This window comes from Dreissena polymorpha, chromosome 3 (genome assembly GCF_020536995.1).
Source record: "Dreissena polymorpha isolate Duluth1 chromosome 3, UMN_Dpol_1.0, whole genome shotgun sequence".
NCBI classification, from domain to species: Eukaryota; Metazoa; Mollusca; class Bivalvia; order Myida; family Dreissenidae; genus Dreissena; species Dreissena polymorpha.
In genome coordinates, this window is record NC_068357.1 from 77492034 (window position 1) to 77511528 (window position 19495).

A 19495-nucleotide genomic window follows, 5' to 3' on the forward strand; every position below is an offset into this window, starting at 1 on the left:
AAATTTGATTAAAAAGCCGGTATCGACTTATGAGGTGGTCCATGAAAAAAATAATGAAATTCCATGAAAAAAATAATGAAATTCGACGAAGATTGATCCCCGCGGCAATAGTTGTTGTTGTTGTATAAAATAAATCGTTGATTTACGACTAACGGAACGTCATATTTTTACTGATACTTACCAATTAATATAATCACAGTTTGCAATTACTCTTGTTTTTATTTTGATAATTTAATCCAAAGTCTTCATGTAAGCAGGTGTTGTTTGTTTACTGTTCATGTAAACAAAGAATCAAGGACATCATTTAAAGTCTCGCGAAAATTCTCAATATGTGTGAATCGACAGTTTGACGTCATCAAAGGAAAGCCATTTCCTGTCAAGAAGCCATAAAGAACACCTTTCTCGCCGACAAAATTTGATTCCTTTGTTTAGAGAAGCGATATGCTTAACCAATCGCGTGTTTGTAACTCGCTTGCAATCGTCCCATTATGCTTGAGTACGTGTATAGCTCCGCCTTTGAAACTGTTTCAGAGAAAAAGGTTCAGTTAGCGGTCTCTTGGGTATGTCAATTATTGTTATAAAAACACGTTTTACCGAGACACTAATCAATTGTTTTGACAGTCAGATTAAAAGTACAAAGATTGGATTACAGTGATAATATTGTTTCATTGGATTAAAAGCCGAAAATAGTTTGTGGATAATTACTAGCGTGGATTATTGAGTGCAACCATTTATTAATTAGATAAACAAAAACATAACTGGACTTACGATAAATCTTTTAAAATGCCTGGCAAACGCAAACGCCAGGCTTATGACAATGCATTTAAAATACGTGTGATAGAGTTTGCGGAGAATTTAATTAACAACAGTGCTGCTGAACGTGAGTTTGGTATAAGTGAGAAACGCATAGAAAACTACCGCAACTACATGTACATTTAAAATGGCGTCCGTTTATGAAATTCGTAAACAAAAAATTTCTGACTCGACTTATGAAGCTAACATACTCAAAATCTCCAATTTTGGTACCAAAGTATACCCCCCGACTTATGACCCGGGTAGACTTATGACTGCGTTTTTACGGTAATAATCCATTTAACTCAATAATTGACGATATTGCATCTAGGGTCTTTATCCCCACGCTTTTTGAAAAAAAGGTGGGGATATTGTGGTTATCTCCGCCGTCCGTCCGTCTGTCTGTCCGTCCGTCCTGGCCACTATCTCCTCCTAAACTAAAAGCACTAGAACCTTGAAACTTACACACATGGTAGCTATGAGCATATGTGCGTCCCTGCACTATTTGGAATTTTGATCTGACCCCTGGGTCAAAAGTTATAGCGGTTGGGGTGGGGCCGCGTCAGAAATTATCACTCATTTTTTTAGGTTATTTTACATTTACTTCTTTATTTCTACACCGATTCACTTCAAATTGATACTGGACCTCTCTTATGACAATACGGTCAATCTCAACCATGCATGGCCCCATTCCCAACCCTGGGGCGCCCCGCCCACATAGGCCACACCCACCAAAAAATTCCATTTACTATAATTTTTTCATTTCTACACGGATTCACTTCAAATTGATACTGAACTTCTCTTATGACATTAGGGTCAATCTCAACTATGCATGGCCCCATAACCAACCCTGGGGCGCCCCGCCCACATAGACCACACCCACCCAAAATTGCCTTTACTATAATTTCTTCATTTCTACACCGATTCACTTCAAATTGATACTGAACCTCTCTTATGACAAAACGGTCAATCTCAACTATGCATGGCCCCATTACCAACCCTGGGGCACACCTAGGTCAAACATTAGGCGTGGGGATACGCGTCGGCCTCTGCCGCGCCATTTCTAGTTAATAATTATTTTAGCATAGTTAAATAAAGACCCTTATGCCATTCTATCACTTTATTCAAATGAGTTTATGAACGCGATAAACTTTCTTCTTCGTCACACGCTACGTCATGTACTCTACATTACTGCTGTTCAAATGAACCGGAGCAGTTTATCTAATAATAGCCGTTGGTAAACTCGGTTGCATTTGCAGATTTCTGCATACAAACATAATTATGTTTAAACTTGCACAATGTTTTATATATCTATGGTAAATGCCCTTATTGTACGAGAAAATAATTTAATATATAAATACACAAAGAATGGAAAACATTCCAGTACACAACAGATAAATGAGTAGAAAATACCCTTGTACAAAATGGGACGTTCCAAATTCCAGTGTGGTGCTATTTTTACCATCTTATACTTTACACAGCTCTATGCCTAACGTGAATTAAATAGGAAAGCAAACATAGCAGATTATTCATGAACTGTGCGATATGTGTATGGCTTGTTGTACATTCTGAATATTTAAGTTAAATGTCAAAAGTATATGCTTTGGTTATAAACAATGCACATTACACGAAATAAGGAAAATGTGATCAATTGACAATTCAGATATGTCGACATACAGTACATCGAGGGCTGAACGGAAAACTGCAGTATCTCCTTCTTAATATAATATGAGTTACAACAGTCTTCCGTTCACCCCTCGACATGTAGAAAACATGTGAAGTAAGTCGCGTTTATAATAAATCGTCAAAAAATGGGGAAAATGACGCAATAAGTTTGTCATTTTATGACGCCATCAATCAGCTGATTCATTATACGGATGGCGAAAAATTATGTCATATGACTAGATTTAAAGGTTGAAGGTCGTATAATTTTGAAGCTTAAGTTTTGTCGACTGTGTTTCTTATGAAAAATCATTCAGTGGTAAAGTAAATATAAATAAAAAAATAACAAAACAAAAATCGTGTAATTTTATATTTTATTTCAACATTTCTTTTGGTGAATATGTTATATATATATATTTCTGCAAAATATGCACATTTTCTTCTAATGGGTGACCTTATAATTCGATCAATGAACCAAACAATATCGACCCAATTTTAGCGCATATCGCATGACGTCATTTAAAAAGTAGTCCGTGCACGCGACAGGTATATTCCACAGTGTTGAATACAAGCAAGTATATTCCACAACGTGTTATACCGTCAATGTCGCGGTGAAAATGGGATAAAACACCTTCCGCCTTAACTTGATTTTTCCTAAGAAGAGACTTTCATTTAATCAAAAATATCATAAAGGGAAAAGTGTCGTCCCTGATTAGCTAAACTGGGATGACACTTTACTCACATGCATTGAACCCCTTTTCAATGAGCTTTGCCTATAATATATATTGATGCCAAACTCTGATCTGTCAGCCCTCTGAGCCCGTTTAAATAAGACATGCAACATACTATTTTGTATTCCCCCTATGTGATAATGACGCTTGCTTCTGTGAAGTATATTTGCTCTGTGAAAAGGGTGTTGAATGCATGAGCATAAGTTGTCTTCCCAGATGAGCTTGTGCTGTCCGCACAGGCTTATCAGGGACGCTAATCAGGGCCGACACTTTATGCTTTAACTAGATTTTTGCTAACAAGAGAATTTCTTGAAATGAAAAATATCATAAATGCGGACTGCACAGGCTAATCTGGGACTACACTTTATGCACATGCATTAAACTCATGTATCACGGAGCACGGCCCATCAAATGTTATTCCTTTTCTGGTACTGATGTGGGTTTCCAAAATAAAGTAGAAAATTCATTTGATTATCATCAATCATTTCTTTGATTCTTATTCATGTACCAATTAACGATTCGCTTTTAGATTGCAAACAGAAAATAATAAATTTATCTTAAATATTTTTAATTGGACAGTTTGTTAGGGTTGAAAGATACACTAGTGTTTATGATACAGTGATGTGTTGCCTGAGCAACAGTGTCACATTCAACTGTTTAACAGTTTGTTGTTTTATGGTTACAGATGTCAACTCTTTCAGTGCTAGAACCAAATTTGAAGGCCTTTGCAAACAGTTTGGATCCAGATGAGACGCCACAGAATGTAGCGTCTCATCAGGATCCAAACTGTTTGCTATTCTGATCGTATTCTTTGAAAAAAATCTAAGACAATCCTAATTTTAGAAATTCAGCAGACCACATTTTAGCAGACGACAAATTTCCCAGCATGCAAAGGGATAAAGTGTAAACATGGATAATAGACTCCCCATCAGACTCCCCATCTTCAACCTTCTCCATTCAGTAATTGAACAAAAACTCTTTCCAGTACAGTGCATCACAATTACACCGGTTCCTAAGTAAGAGCAACTCCCGGGATAACTGTCAATACAAGGCCTGGAGCTGAAACTGAAATGTAAACACACAGCTCATTGGGAGCTAATTGCTTTTAATTGTGAGTTACCTAATTGATGTAACATCAAACAGGCCTCAGACTCCAAGTCAACAGAGCTTCCAACAAATGTTTGCTCTGAAACTGTGCCTGCAAACTGATTCCCCTCTTCTACATTTTACAGGTCACAGAGAGGGTAGGTTTTTAGTTGCAATTAATTGTCTTTTCAGGCATAATGGCGGGATATTTATGTTGTTTGTAATGACTGTAGATTATGACTTGGCAAACAAGAGCTGTTTTCTATTTCTGTGTTTTATTTATTTTAAGTCGAAAGAATCATTATAGGATGCTGATTTACAATTAGATAGATTATTGTGGTAAATATTTTGTTTTCAACTCATATTTCACAGAATATCTCATGAAAAGTGAAGGCTAATATCTTATTCCATGTTATTTAAATCTAAGTTTTGTGATTTTAAAACATCCTTTAAAAAATAAAGTGGAAAATTTGAAAATAAAATAAACAGGAGCTTTTCTCTGTGTTTACACTTTAATTCCAATTGATGTGTGTATGTTTGTCTGTATGTTCATAGCAACAAAATGACTACACCCCTGTCGAATGTTACAATTTTACATCTTGCTGCATACCTATTTCTTTGGTGTAATTCTAAATGAATACTTATTTTTCCCCAAAGACTGAAAAACATCAAGATAGCTGCAAGAGTTTCCAGTGCAGTGATCCCTAGCGTAATATTGTCATAGACATATAACCACATGACAAATAACATTTCATGTTTGCCCCCGCAAAGGCAAAGTATTCCCCGCAAAGGCAAAATATTCCCCGCAAAGGCAAAGTATTCCCCGCCCATTGTTTTCTTGCATGATCACATCATTAAGACTTGCACAAATTATTGTGCATTAAGTAACATGTGATATTTCATTATGTAATTGCGGTTCATTGTCACATGATGCTGATAAACTTTTATTGTCCAGTTTCATATCTTTAATTATCACAATGGCTGTTGCTGCATCGATTGCGGTGCAATAAATGTCACTAGGAGACGTTTTATGGTGCAAGTTTATTTTTCTTATTCCTGGAGATAGGAGATTCATTGGAAAGTTTAAAACCTGATACATTTAATTGCTATTTTATGGCTTTAAAGACAGGCTTCATTCATCTTGCTTCATTTTGTTGTTTTAATTATGGAGTGTTATGGATATAAATGTTGAATGTATCAGATAGTATCTGCCTTGCAAGTAGGAGGTCACTTTTGGTGCCCACTCTCAGTGTTCTGAAGATATTTGCAAAAAAACATCAGGTACTGGTTCACCACAAGAAATGGACTCAATTATGCTATCAAGGACTTCTATGCTATCTATCTGGAAGTAAATACGGGTTTAAACAAAACTTAACATAATAACCTGTCTTGTATCTGATGATATTTTTTCGAAGTATTTACACTCTAAAACAAAGCAAATGACCAAAATTCACTATATATATGCCAAACAAGTTTTTCAAGAAAATGTATTTTATTAATAGTTGTGTCTCTTCCTTATAAATCTTTGCAGGGAAGGGATAGCATTGTTATTTCTCTCATAGCACTCACTTAATGTGTATTGTGTTTTTGCTTCATCTCAATTTCATCTAAAATACTCCTATTCAGTTACCTAATTGTACCATAAAGCATTGTGTTTTTGCTTCATCTCAATTTCATCTAAAATACTCCTATTCAGTTACCTAATTGTACCATAAAGCCATAAAAGGTTCACCTTCATAATAAATTGAACAGTCAACATGGTAACAGCTGGTGATCTGATTTTGAGACAACCCTCATTAATACTCTGTGGTGAGTGCTTAATGAACTGTGGCTGTTGTGGTTTATCCAATACAAACACCCCCATTCAGCCTCAACTACCCGCAGTTTGTATTTTAATCTTCATTTAAATTTAATTGTTTTGTTATTGACCAGCCACTTCAGCTGACAGATTTATTGACCAAGCCTGCGGGAGTATCGGCTTGGAGTTTAGTCAATACATCTGTAATGAACTTCAAACCCTGTTAGTTTCATAGCCATTTAGGGGCATATTGGACATTTTAAGGGGCCAAGTGGGCTGCAGAAGTTGACTTATAGGGGCTTGATTATAAGTTTGGCCCCTTCGCATTTCCTGTCCGAGCAGTAATTTGGGTGTGCTCTATGGATGCCCACTCTGTTGTATGGACTGGTTTATAGAGCTCCAACAGGTGTTTATTAAAAACTCCTGCTGTTTTAACAACTGGTTGGTAACCATATGTCACTCCAGAAAATGACCTATGTCATACAAAAATGGCTTTTTGCAGCTAGCGTAGTTCCAGACCAGGCTAAGCATTTTTACCTACACAAGTCATGTAATTAGCTGAATGGGCTACCTTGTCTGAATAAGAAACCATTAAACCTTGTGTGACTTAATTAAGGACTGGGTAGCTCCTGACCATACTGGGCTTACACGGTGGGCTGGTCTGTAGCTACTCTGGCTGCATATGGTACCCTTTTTTGCCTGACACAGTTACGTCTCTGCATAAAATGGAATACTTGAGGTGCGGTCCATTTCAAACTTGTTGATTTGTGGTGAAAATTGTCTCCCTTAGACCATAGCTGTTCATAAAACTGGGAAAACAAAACTCGGTGTACAAGTCCAAATAAATAAAGCAGAAAATTAATGATGTTTGAAAATCAACTTCTGAACTCTGTGTCTGGATATTATGATTTATCAACTTGCTTTGGTTTATTTTTACCGTCATTTATTTTTGGTATTTTTAAAATCATTGTGTGTTTCTTTAATATTTATAAGTAACCATAGATATATGATATTTAATTATTTTAATGATATCAGATGCTTTCAGTATTATAAATCTTGAAGGTTTTCCTTTTCCATTTGTCATTAACATGCTTGTTATGTCTTTACTTGTTATTCAATCAAAATTGTATTCCATTAATCTTAGTGGAAAACTCCAGAAAATGTCATTGTCCATGAAGCCTTTGGTTGTCATAATCAATATTAAGTGAGTGACAAGTGCCGTGAAGTGGTTGTAGCCTATTAATGACTAGGAGGCTGATATTTTGCTGATCTGACGGTCATTTTTCTCGACTTAAGTGCTACAGTTATCAGAACACACTTCTGTTAAAGCTCCACAGCCACTTGACTTTTCTGATGGACAGGGATGGTCTTTGGTAGTTCTTGGTCTTTTGTTTTATTCTGCCACAGAGAATGCCTTTGATAGTTCTGGGTGTCTTGCATGATGCTGTGACGAATAAATCCTTTGATAGTTCTGGGTGTCTTGCATGGTGCTGTGACGAATAAATCCTGTGATAGTTCTGGGTGTTTTGTTTTATACTTCCACAGAGAATGCCTTTGATAGTTCTGGGTGTCTTGCATGATGCTTTGACAAATAATTCCTTTGATTGTTCTGGGTGTCTTGCATGGTGCTGTGACGAATAAATCCTTTGATAGTTCTGGATGTCTTGCATGGTGCTGTGACAAATAATTCCTTTGATTGTTCTGGATATCTTGCATGGTGCTGTGACAAATAATTCCTTTGATAGTTCTGGGTGTCTTGCATGGTGCTGTGACAGATAATTCCTTTGATAGTTCTGGATATCTTGCATGGTGCTGTGACAAATAATTCCTTTGATAGTTCTGGGTGTCTTGCATGGTGCTGTGACAGATAATTCCTTTGATAGTTCTGGATATCTTGCATGGTGCTCTGACAAATAATTCCTTTGATTGTTCTGGATATCTTGCATGGTGCTGTGACAGATAATTCCTTTGATAGTTCTGGATAAATTGCATGGTGCTGTGACAAATAATTCCTTTGATTGTTCTGGGTGTCTTGCATGGTGCTGTGACAAATAATTCCTTTGATAGTTCTGGGTGTCTTGCATGGTGATGTGACAGATAATTCCTTTGATAGTTCTGGATATCTTGCATGGAGCTGTGACAAATAAATCCTTTGATAGTTCTGGGGGTGTTGCATGGTGCTGTGACAAATAATTCCTTTGATAGTTTCTTGGTGTTCGTGGCTTAGATTTGGTCAGAGATAGAAGCAATGGTTGGAGACTTCAACAATAACATTTTCGCTCATTACAAGGTCGTGGTCAAAGTTTACACAGTTTCATGCATTGCACTAAAACTCGACATTTTAGGGTGCAGTTTAAGGGTTTGACAAACTTCCTTCCACTGATTCCCAGTAAATTATTATTTTGTCTCATAATTTAAGTGTAAGGACTCGTTACATTGTTGCACTAGATATTGACCTTGATAGTTGTATTTCTTGCAAAAATTGAAGATTGCATGTAGTGCAATTTCAGCCCTGTTGAATTCCCCAGCATGTTTGAACAATAGTTTGTAAACACAGATGTTTGGTGTGGTTAATTATCAATCTGACGCGGAGACTGCTGTAGAATGGCTGCTGAAGTGTTGCCCTGCAAACATGTCGACATCTGCTTCTGTTTACTATGATATTCAGATGAAGAGATAATGGCATATGCTGCAAAATTACCCATCGTAACTACTGACATACTACTGAATATAAAATTGTACTACTATGTGCGTTGAAACAAAAAAACACGACCACAACATGTGTTGTTACTCTGTTACTATGAAACGTACTACAACGTACTTGGTGACTCCAACGCGTTCAATACATTGTTTTGTTGACTCATAATTTGTGTTATTGTTGTTATAATCGGCTGTCATTTTGTTGACAAGACAATAAGGCCTTCGGCAATCTCAATTTAATTGTGATATTGATAACTTTGTTTGTTTTTATCCTGGAGGCGTCATTTAAACAAAGGCTGTATGAAACCACTTTAAACAGGTTTTCAGTTATGAAGAGATTTATTTTCCATTGAACAAATGTTTAAAATTGGCAGAAATGTGTTTTAAAATGACCACAACAAAACGAACAAATGTATTTACAAAAAATTATGAAAGATAACACTTTTTCAATAATTTGAATATAATATTGCCTGCTTATGGAGCTGAAAACTTTGAAATATGAATTATAGTTGTTTACAGTTATTTCCCTTTGATTGTTGCGGAAGAATCACACAACCTTTTGCATATTATTTACCCTGGTAGCCTACTAAGAAAAATGAATAATAACTGTTATGAAGATTTTATAATTCTATGAGGTGATAGAAATTGGGCTAACTTTGAATTAAAAGTTACCTCCAATCACATTAAGTTTACTTCCTCAAGTTCAAATTGTAACATTTTATCAGTTGATCTTATTACAGTTATGATCTTAGTACACATTATGGTAGAATGTTGATTTTCTACTTGATCAATTTATCAAGATTTGAAATTCTTAAGTTTTAGTCATGTTGCACATTATGGTTACCTGTAAGGAGAGCACTTATCCTTGTTTCGCATTATAACCCCACCCCACCCCCCCATTTAAAATATATTAGATGGGCTTTTGGAAATTGGATTCTAATACATGTGGGTAAAGTGTCATGCCAGATGTGCAGTACACACAGGCTTATGAGGAATTACACTTCCCGTCTACACTGGATTTGTGAAAATAAGAAACTTCCTTTAACCCTTTGCATGCTGGGAAATTTGTTGTCTGCTAAAATGTCGTCTGCTGAATTTCTAAAATTAGCATTTTCTTCGATTTTTTTCAAAGAATACTATCAAAAAAGCAAACAGTTTGGATCCTGATGAGACGCCACGTTCTGTGGCGTCTCATCTGGATCCAAACTGTTTGCAAAGGCCTTCAAAATTCGGTTCCCGCACTGAAAGAGTTAAACAAAAAATACCATAAAAGCGCGAGGTATCGTCCTTGATTAGCCTGCATGGACTGCACAGGCTAATTAGAGACGATAATTTTCTTATATGCATTATCCACTCAGAAGCAAAGTAAAAATGGCTATGTGCAAACAGCATAAAACCAGAACAGCCTGAGAGTAACTTGCAGTCCGTTCAGGTTTTATGCTGTTTGCTGCTGATCAGTATCAAAGGATTGGAAATGAAGCCTTTAAAACTTGAATCTATTAAGAAAAGTCTTGAATTAAGTTTACCTTTTAAGTGACTACAAATGCGTCAAAATACGTATTTAAGGGGTAAAGGGTTCAAATATTTTAGCTGCGCTTTTGGAAATTGGGTTCTAATACATGTGGATGAAGTGTCATGCGAGATGTGCAGTCCACACCAGGCTAACTTGGAAAGACACTCTTGGTTTACTCTGGATTACTTAAAATAAGAGACTACCTTTTAAAAAAATATATACCATAAAATCGGAAAGTGCAGACTGCACAGGCTAATCAGGGATGATACTTTTCTTATATGCATTATTCCCAGTTTTCCCATAGCGACATTTCAAAACACCTCATATTTGCCATGTGTCCCATGTATATTGCAGGTAAGGAGAAGATCATCACCGATGCGGGCAAGCTGTACGTACTGGACACCCTTCTACAGAGACTCAAGTCGGAGGGTCATCGTGTTCTCATCTACAGCCAGATGACCAAGATGATTGACCTGCTCGAGGTAAGACTGATTGGAATCTCATTGATAGGTGGCCAACAGGTGAGAAGTCTTGTTTATTTTTATACTGCAGGGGGTGGGGTGGGGCTCGGAATAGTGACCCAATTGGTTTCAGGCTTGCAGAAATGTTATTTATGGACTTGTTGAGATTTTCGGTAGGCTTACAGAAAATGTATGTTTAGTTTAGTCATAGGACTGCAATGTTGTTGTTCCTGGAGTACTGGAGGTAATAATGACATACATATTTTCATTCCTGTCAGTGAGAATGTTGATTAATTTATATTAGTTTTGGTTTTCTTTGAATGACAAGTGCAATGAAGGCATGATATTTGTTGGGTGACTGCTTTATGGGTGTATCAATGACAAGCTGTTAATAAAACTTATTAAGCTTTGATAAGAAAATCTCACCACTTAGTTTAGGTCAATAAAGGACAGATCACAGGCTTGACACCTTATTTCATTATTTCCCTTTGATAAATTAATTACTTTGCTACTTGCCCATTTGTGTGTATTGTACAGAGGTATAATGCATGTTTTGTGCAACAAGTTTTGATTGAGTTGCAAGTGAATGTGGATTATTGTAAGTTCTCATTTAAACAACATTATAATTTTCTTGCATAGAATTTTCACCATCTGCTGCCTTGAGATTTTGCAAATGAAAAATGTGTCTAATAAACATGTCCTTAAGGCAGTCATTAGTTGGCAAGTCAGTTTTAATTTTCTTGTCATGATGCAAATCAAGGGAGTTGAAATGCTTTGCGAATGCCTTGTTCAACACCAAAGATGTCATGGGTAGAAAAAAGTACCAAATAGGGTCCATTTTATTCAATACATTTGTTCTGGACAGATCGGCCCAATGGGTCCTCAGTTTTTGTTGTGACAGATATAATTGAGACGAGGCTCGCTTGATTACCTACCAATGGTGTTTATAGTGGTTGCTTGCTGTGGCCGGTTTAACCAAATTTAGGAGTACAAAATGGCAATACAGTAGGCATGGCTGACCAATTGACTGTGGTCCATTTCATTTTTGTCTCCTTTATGCCTTCATTTGATTGACTTTTGATTGCTTTATTGTAAAACTTGTGGTTACTTCTCAATCTCCTCCATGACCATTTAAGATATTGTTTAAATGATTGCAACCTGTTGAATACTTTGTGCATTGTATGGACTATTTTTTATCTTTCTATGGAGTATATTTATCTGCATGATGGCTTTGTTTTCTTAGGAACAATATTTACAAGTCATGGAACAGATACTGTGAGGTTTTTCTGTAATGACTGTTAAACAAAAAAAAACATATTTTGAAAATGGTTAAAATGGTGTGTACTATAAAAAGCACAAGGATTGATGTAATTTATGTTGTTATCAGCATTGTCTTCATTAAACCATATTTTGTCGCATTAGAATAGCATTGGCCTTTAAAATCTTTCATGTTCCTCTGTCATTACGAAAAGAATAATTTGGGTATTAAAAAACGAGGTTACTCTGTGCTTTGTGGACATAAAATAATATGACAGGCTATTTCAGTGAGTCCATTGAAATTTTTTGAGGTCATATTTTAGCGCTTAGATTGTAAAGGTTAATCGCTCACAATTCTCACATTAGTCCTGCCAACCTTTTTGAGCTACAAAATTGCCATTAAAAAGAAACATGTTTTGAGATTTCTACACCAACCTGACATTAAGTGCAAGATTTAACTTGCTTGATTGCAGGGCTGGTAACCCATGTTTTATATTTTATTGTTGATCAGTTTCAACACCCACAGCTGTCCTCAATGATTGGGTCTTGAAAAGCACCTGTTTATTTTTTAGATCAACAGTTTTTTGTCCTGTTGTAAATTTTGATAACAACAGTTTTTACTAGTGACATTATTTCACAGCTGGCTCCTGTTTAATTGTGTAAAACTTGTGTTGGCAGAAACAGAAAGAACAAAAGCTGTCTTTGTAGACATTTGTTCAGCTGTTATGTCCATTTGTTGAATAATATATGGTACTTAATATCTTATTTTTACAAACAATAGGAGATTATAAACATGAATGTGTATGTTATAAAGAGAATCAATTGTTTTTCAACAGTTGATTTATTTTTGGGTTGTTAATATACATTAAAAAAGTGTGAAGACAACTTTAAACAAGTCAGAGTTTGTAAATCAGTCACGTATATGGAATAAATAATACAGTCATGTGCATTGGTGACATTAGTTTTTAACTCCTAACAATTTTTATGGTCAGCTTAACATGTACTGTTGCCATGTTGACATATGAAAGCTGGATCATTATAATACCTTTCAATCAGGTCTTGATTTAAATATGGGTTTATTTTTCAGTGAAAAATAGCCCATGGTGGCATAATCTAGTCAATTTTGTATCACCTGCCGAAAGGGAGTGGGATAGTAGGAATACACTTAGTCCACTCTTCAGTCAGGCAGTTAGTATATCCTTAGTACTTTCCTATTGGCCCCATATCTCCCATATACCATTTCACGGATGTCCACAATATCTGACTCAAATGTTATTTACATTTGGAAACTGTGAAGAAGTCATGAGTCAATTATGCTGGACATAGGCTAAGGCCAAAGGTTTGAGCCTCCATTGTCTAATCCCTGCCATGCTTCCAACACCTTTGAAATATTTTATGATCCCGATTTAAAATGTTCAGTTCATTGAGACAGTTTGCAGAAGGTCGAGTTTGTACTTCCAATGTCAAAAGTTAGAGCCTTTGTTTTTATGCCCCCAATGCGCGGCATATAATTTTCGCACTGTTCGTCGGTCGGTCGTCTGTCTGTCTGGCCGTCACACTTTTCGTGTCCGCTCTCTTATTCAAGTAGTTCTCATCCGATCTTCACCAAACTTGGTCAGAAGTTGTATCTAGATAATGTCTTGGCCAAGTTCGAACATGGGTCATGCTGGGCCAAAAACTAGGTCACGGGGTCACTTAGTGCGTTTCAAACATTCAGCATGGTGTCCCCTCTCTAATTCAAGTAGTTTTTATCCGATCTTCCCCAAGCTTGGTCAGAAATTGTTTCTAGATAATGTCTACGCCAAGTTCGAACCTGGGCCATGCTGGGCCAAAAGCTAGGTCACGGGGTCAATAATAGTTTAAATAAAATAAAGGCGATGTATATCTCAAAAACATTTACACAGTTATGCTTTTATGTAGTGACAAAGTTACAGTTCGGGTATCCGTGTCGTGTGGACACATTTCTTGTTGTATATATCTTTAATACTCTTTGAAAGATTTTCATAAAACTTGGCTTTAATGTTTAGGTCATTTATACAATGTCCTGAAGGCATGACAAGATTATTATGTTTAGGTCAATTATTGAGATGATGTGCAGAATACATTCTCATGAAATGTTAATGTAATTTAGAAGATGTAATTTAGAAGATGTTTAAATGTCATGAGTCAAGCCTAGGTCACCACTTGAGGATTAAAAGAATCTCCACGGGATATATAGCTATTTCTTGGACTGTCTTGTCCCATAGAATCTCCACGGGATTTATAGCTGTCTCTTGGACTGTCTTGTCCTATAAAATCTCCATGGGGTATATAGCTGTCTCTTGGACTGTCTTGTCCCATAGAATCTCCACGGGATATATAGCTGTCTCTTTGACTGTCTTGTCCTATAGAATCTCCACGGGATATATAGCGGTCTCTTGGACTGTCTTGTCCTATAGAATCTCCATGGGATATATAGCTGTCTCTTGGACTCACTGTCTTGTCCTATAGAATCTCCATGGGATATATAGCTTTCTCTTGGACTGTCTTGTCCTATAGAATCTCCATGGGATATATAGCGGTCTCTTGGACTGTCTTGTCCTATAGAATCTCCATGGGATATAAAGCTGTCTCTTGGACTGTCTTGTCCTATAGAATCTCCATGAGATATATAGCTGTCTCTTTGATTGTCTTGTCCCATAGAATCTCCATGGGATATATAGCTGTCTCTTGAACTGTCTTGTCCTATAGAATCTCCATGGGATATATAGCTGTCTCTTGGACTGTCTTGTCCTATAGAATCTCCATGGGATATATAGCGGTCTCTTGGACTGTCTTGTCCTTTAGAATCTCCATGGGATATATAGCGGTCTCTTGGACTGTCTTGTCCTATAGAATCTCCATAGGATATATAGCCGTCTCTTGGACTGTCTTGTCCTATAGAATCTCCATGGGATATATAGCTGTCTCTTTGATTGTCTTGTCCCATAGAATCTCCATGGGATATATAGCTGTCTCTTGAACTGTCTTGTCCTATAGAATCTCCATGGGATATATAGATTTCTCTTGGACTGTCTTGTCCTATAGAATCTCCATGGGGTATATAGCGGTCTCTTGGACTGTCTTGTCCTATAGAATCTCCATGGGATATATAGCGGTCTCTTTGACTGTCTTGTCCTATAGAATCTCCATGGGATATATAGCTGTCTCTTGGACTGTCTTGTCCCATAGAATCTCAAAAAAATGCAGAAATATTTGAATAAACTTAGTAATTGGTTTATTGAGTTTATTGTAGAGGGATGTAATTCTGTGACACTTTATACATAAATTTTAAATGCTGTTAAACATTTACTTATAAACAATCGGAATACAGTTATTTATTATTATATTCATAAGATTTCATTTTTCCCAATTGCATGGTTTATCCCGCTATTTATCCCAATCCAAAAGGCACAGGCCAAAAAAATCACTGCCTCTGTCTGGTAAACCTGACCTCCATTGTCCACTTCCCCACCCACATGTGATAAACCTGCAAGCTGGAGTCTATGTTAAATGGCTGAACCTGTCTAGGGGTTTGTAATTAAGATATTCAAGTCATACAAACATCTCTTTAATTTGTATGTTTAGTTTAAAATGCTGGTATCCTTTAATATTTGAACTCTGAGCTCGGTATTGTCAGATGCCTGTTTTGTGCTTGATTTACTGCAAGAACTGTCAATACCTGCCCTACCTGCCTGTGGTAATCTTACCCCACCCCATCATTTTATAATGCTAGGGTGACAGCACATGTTCCATGGGGGAATCTGCAGTCTTTAGAAGCATGAGTGACAGACTTGAAATTCTTAAGAACACAGAAGGTTACCTGATATCTAATAATTTTCCACCTTCATCTTTTCCGATTCTAATCATCAATACTTGATCTCCATATACAGGTCTCTGGCGAACAAACAAGACTGATTTACGTCTGTGGGCTCTATATTAAGGTTTCCGCATTATGCTAATGTGATAATAAAGGTATTGGTTGGCGATCCATTGGATGGTGGCTGAAGTGGAACAGAGATAAGATTGAGTTCAGGTCACTGCTGATTTAATGATGTTTAATTGTTCTCAGACATATAAATCTTTCAGGAGTTATTGTCTTGTTTTCTGCTGTATTTTCTGGCATTCACATTTAGTTTGATTTACCTTATAGTGGATGGCTATTTGTTGAGATCAAAGTAGCATTTGTATTGTTATACATGTGTGACAGGTAATCCTTAGATATTCCATGGGACGGACACCACTTGTTTTTTATGCCCCTGGATCGAATGATTGGGGGTATATTGTGTTTGGCCTGTCTGTCACTCTGTCCCAAAACTTTAACCTTGGTTAAAGTTTTGCGATAACTTTTGCAATATTGAAGATTGCAACTTGATATTTTGCATGCATGTGTATCTAATGGAGCTGCACATTTTGAGTGGTTAAAGGTCAAGGTCATCCTTCAAGGTCAAAGGTCACATATATGGCTTCAGAGCGGCACAATACATTGTGTGTCTGACAAACACATCTCTTGTTTTTTATTGAAATTACATTAGTGGAACTATGGACAGAGGTGTCAAAGTAGCATTAACATTTCAGAAGCTCCCCATTGTAATTTTAAGCTCACATTTGCTTTAAATAAATAGTTCAAAATATGCTAACAAAAACCATTTATATTAAAATATTTCTAATAAAAACCAATTAGTAAAATAATTAGTCTCTAGACACTTAAAACGGAAAACTAACCCTAAATTTTCATGAGATTATTTGTAAAGTGATCAATTTTGTGCATTAATAATGAAATATTGCATGATATAACTGAGCATCTATCAATATTATTGCCCATGATTCTACTCATTAATTATTGCTATCAGCTGCAGACAGTTTTATGGCACTTTACCAATGCATGCTATTTAATCAGTTTCTTAATGAAATGTCATGCGATGTTGGGTTATTACAGGACATGCAATAGGCATGGAGATTGCATCATGATCATTGAATTCGGAAATTAAATAAACCTACATATTTACTGCTGGTGTTTAATTTCTGCTGACAATGCAAATAAATTGCTTACTTGCATGAACTGGCAGCTTTTGTTTCATGACAACCTGTTAATTAGATATAAAATTCCTATGGCATATAGTTGTGATTTTCACGACCATCTGTCATTCAAGTATTGCCTTACATATTTCAAATGGTTTGTTTTTACAAGGGCTGACCATTATATAAGTCATCTTAACTAGTAATGATTTTTACTACATTCTGTCATTCTAGTAATGCCTTACATATTTCAAGTGGTTTGTCTTTACAAGTGTCAACCATTAAACTAGTTAACTTTATGTTGGGTGACATTTAAGTTTTTTCTGTGATCAAGAGGTCAGAGCATTGGTCTGCGGAGTCGAGGGTTGAAGGTTTGAGTCACACGTCAAGCTTGTCCAGATAAGAGTTGGTGCTGATTACCTTCCAACCAAGTGCCATGTTGCTAAGAATGTCAGTTAACCCTTTCCCACTCAGAAACAAATTGAAAATTGCTATTTGCAAAATTAATTTTACCTAGAGTGAGGCATGTATATATTGCTTGTTAAATCCTTTTTGAGATATTTCAAGGAACAAGTAGAAATGGCTTTTACCCGGTCCTATACTTCCAGTCTGTACAGGGGTATATGTTTCCTCAAATCATGATAAAGCTTTGTAAAATGGGTGTGAACTGATGTTTTGATGTGTAAAGCTGAACAAATCAGGGCACCCATCATGGCTTACTACATGATATTTCATTATTGTTTTTACTGCCTGCTATGTCTTTAATCAAAACAATTACCATGGTTTAAAATTTGAAACCAATAGTTTTCTGCTTGGTGGTTAAGGTTTGGTGATGCTGTGTGGGTTGTTTCCATGAAACTTATTGATACTGTGTGGATCTTTGATCTGCATTCCCATCAGTAAATTGAATGTCCCAAGGTAGAATCATAGAAGTTGCTGCATGTTTTAACTTCTTAAATATTCAACCAATGGAAATCAAAGTCCAACTGTTACAAGCTTTCTGATTGGTCAGGGTTATTTAATTGTGCAAAGTTTGGGATTGAAAAGTTTTGTTACTTATAAAACCACAGTAATTATGGGCGTACTCAATTTTAAGCATAGTTTTACCATATGACAAAAGGTATAAATTATTCTTTTAACCGAAGAACAATGTATTCATTAGGAAAAGTGCTTTGTCATTTGATGTTTATGTTCTTAGGTAACGGTTGAATATAAAGTCTGCGCACATCTATTAAATGCCTAAGAGTTTTCAGAAAAATGGCAGCATTAATTCAAGCTTAGGTAAAGAATCCAAAATATGATATTGTAAATGAGTGTTGTTGTTTTTTTTAGTGAAATTGGAAGTCTTATAGTTTGTATGCCCCGGTAAAAGTCATAATAGTAGTAGCATCGCTGGAGGGATTTTAAGATTGTTTATAATATAATTTGTCCCAAAGAAGCCCATGCCCCTTTGTCTAAGGTCAAAGTCACAATTGAAGGTCATTGGTAATAAATTTTATTTTCCTCTGACATGGCAATGTGTCACATACAACTCCAATCCTCCATTGTCAAAGTTCATGGTCACAATTTAATTTGAACTTTTTTGTCGTCTCTGTAACTTCAATTTGCCAAGAAATTTTTAAAAATAATTTGGAATATAATTCACCATGACAAGATGACCATGTCATGGTCATAAAACAATGTCAAAGGCTAATTCCATTAATTTCCATTGTGTGAGTGTTTAGGCCTTTGTGGAATCTAAAAATATTTTTAATGATTAAATCCTTTAAATGTAAAATTCGAGAAAAGCAGAGTTGACTGCACAGGCTAATCTGGGAGGACACTTTAGGCACATGCATTAACTCTTTCAGTGCTGGAACCAAATTTTGAAAGCCTTTGCAAACAGTTTGGATCCAGATGAGAAGCCACAGAAAGTGGCGTCTCATCAGGGTCCAAACTGTTTGCTATTCTGATAGTATTCTTTGAAAAAAATCAAAGAAAATGCTAATTTTAGAAATTCAGCAGACGACATTTTAGCAGACGACAAATTTCTCAGCATGCAAAGAGTTAAGCCATATTTAGCCAGAGCAAGGTTCCACAATATTTCCCTGCTGTGTTTGCAGGAGTACATGTGGCACAGGAAGCACACATACAAGCGTCTCGACGGCTCCTCAAAGATCTCCGAGCGTCGAGACATGGTGGCGGACTTCCAGGCTCGCTCAGACATCTTTGTATTCCTCCTGAGCACACGCGCAGGCGGGCTGGGCATCAACCTCACTGCCGCCGACACGGTGAGTGGGCGTAATGTGGGGTGGAGAATGATTTGTGGTGAAATCTTTTTATAAAAAAAGTTGTTTTTCTTTCAAATTTGGGGCAGGTATTTTTTTTTATTTTTTTTTTAAGATCTCAACATTTAGTTAATCTCCCATCCAGCTCTATAAGCTGAACCTTAGCAAATATAACATATAATATAGAAAAC

General features: G+C 36.3%; 1 protein-coding gene across 1 annotated transcript in view; it reads left to right on the plus strand.

Moving 5' to 3' along the window:
* The window catches only part of LOC127874841 (chromatin-remodeling ATPase INO80-like), a 136724-nt gene that overhangs the window by 79289 nt on the left and 37940 nt on the right, over positions 1–19495 (plus strand). Inside the window, exons 25-26 of the mRNA XM_052419482.1 lie at positions 10637–10764; positions 19140–19307. Of these exons, the coding sequence (XP_052275442.1) occupies positions 10637–10764; positions 19140–19307 (296 nt within the window). The remainder of the gene's footprint in view (positions 1–10636; positions 10765–19139; positions 19308–19495) is intronic.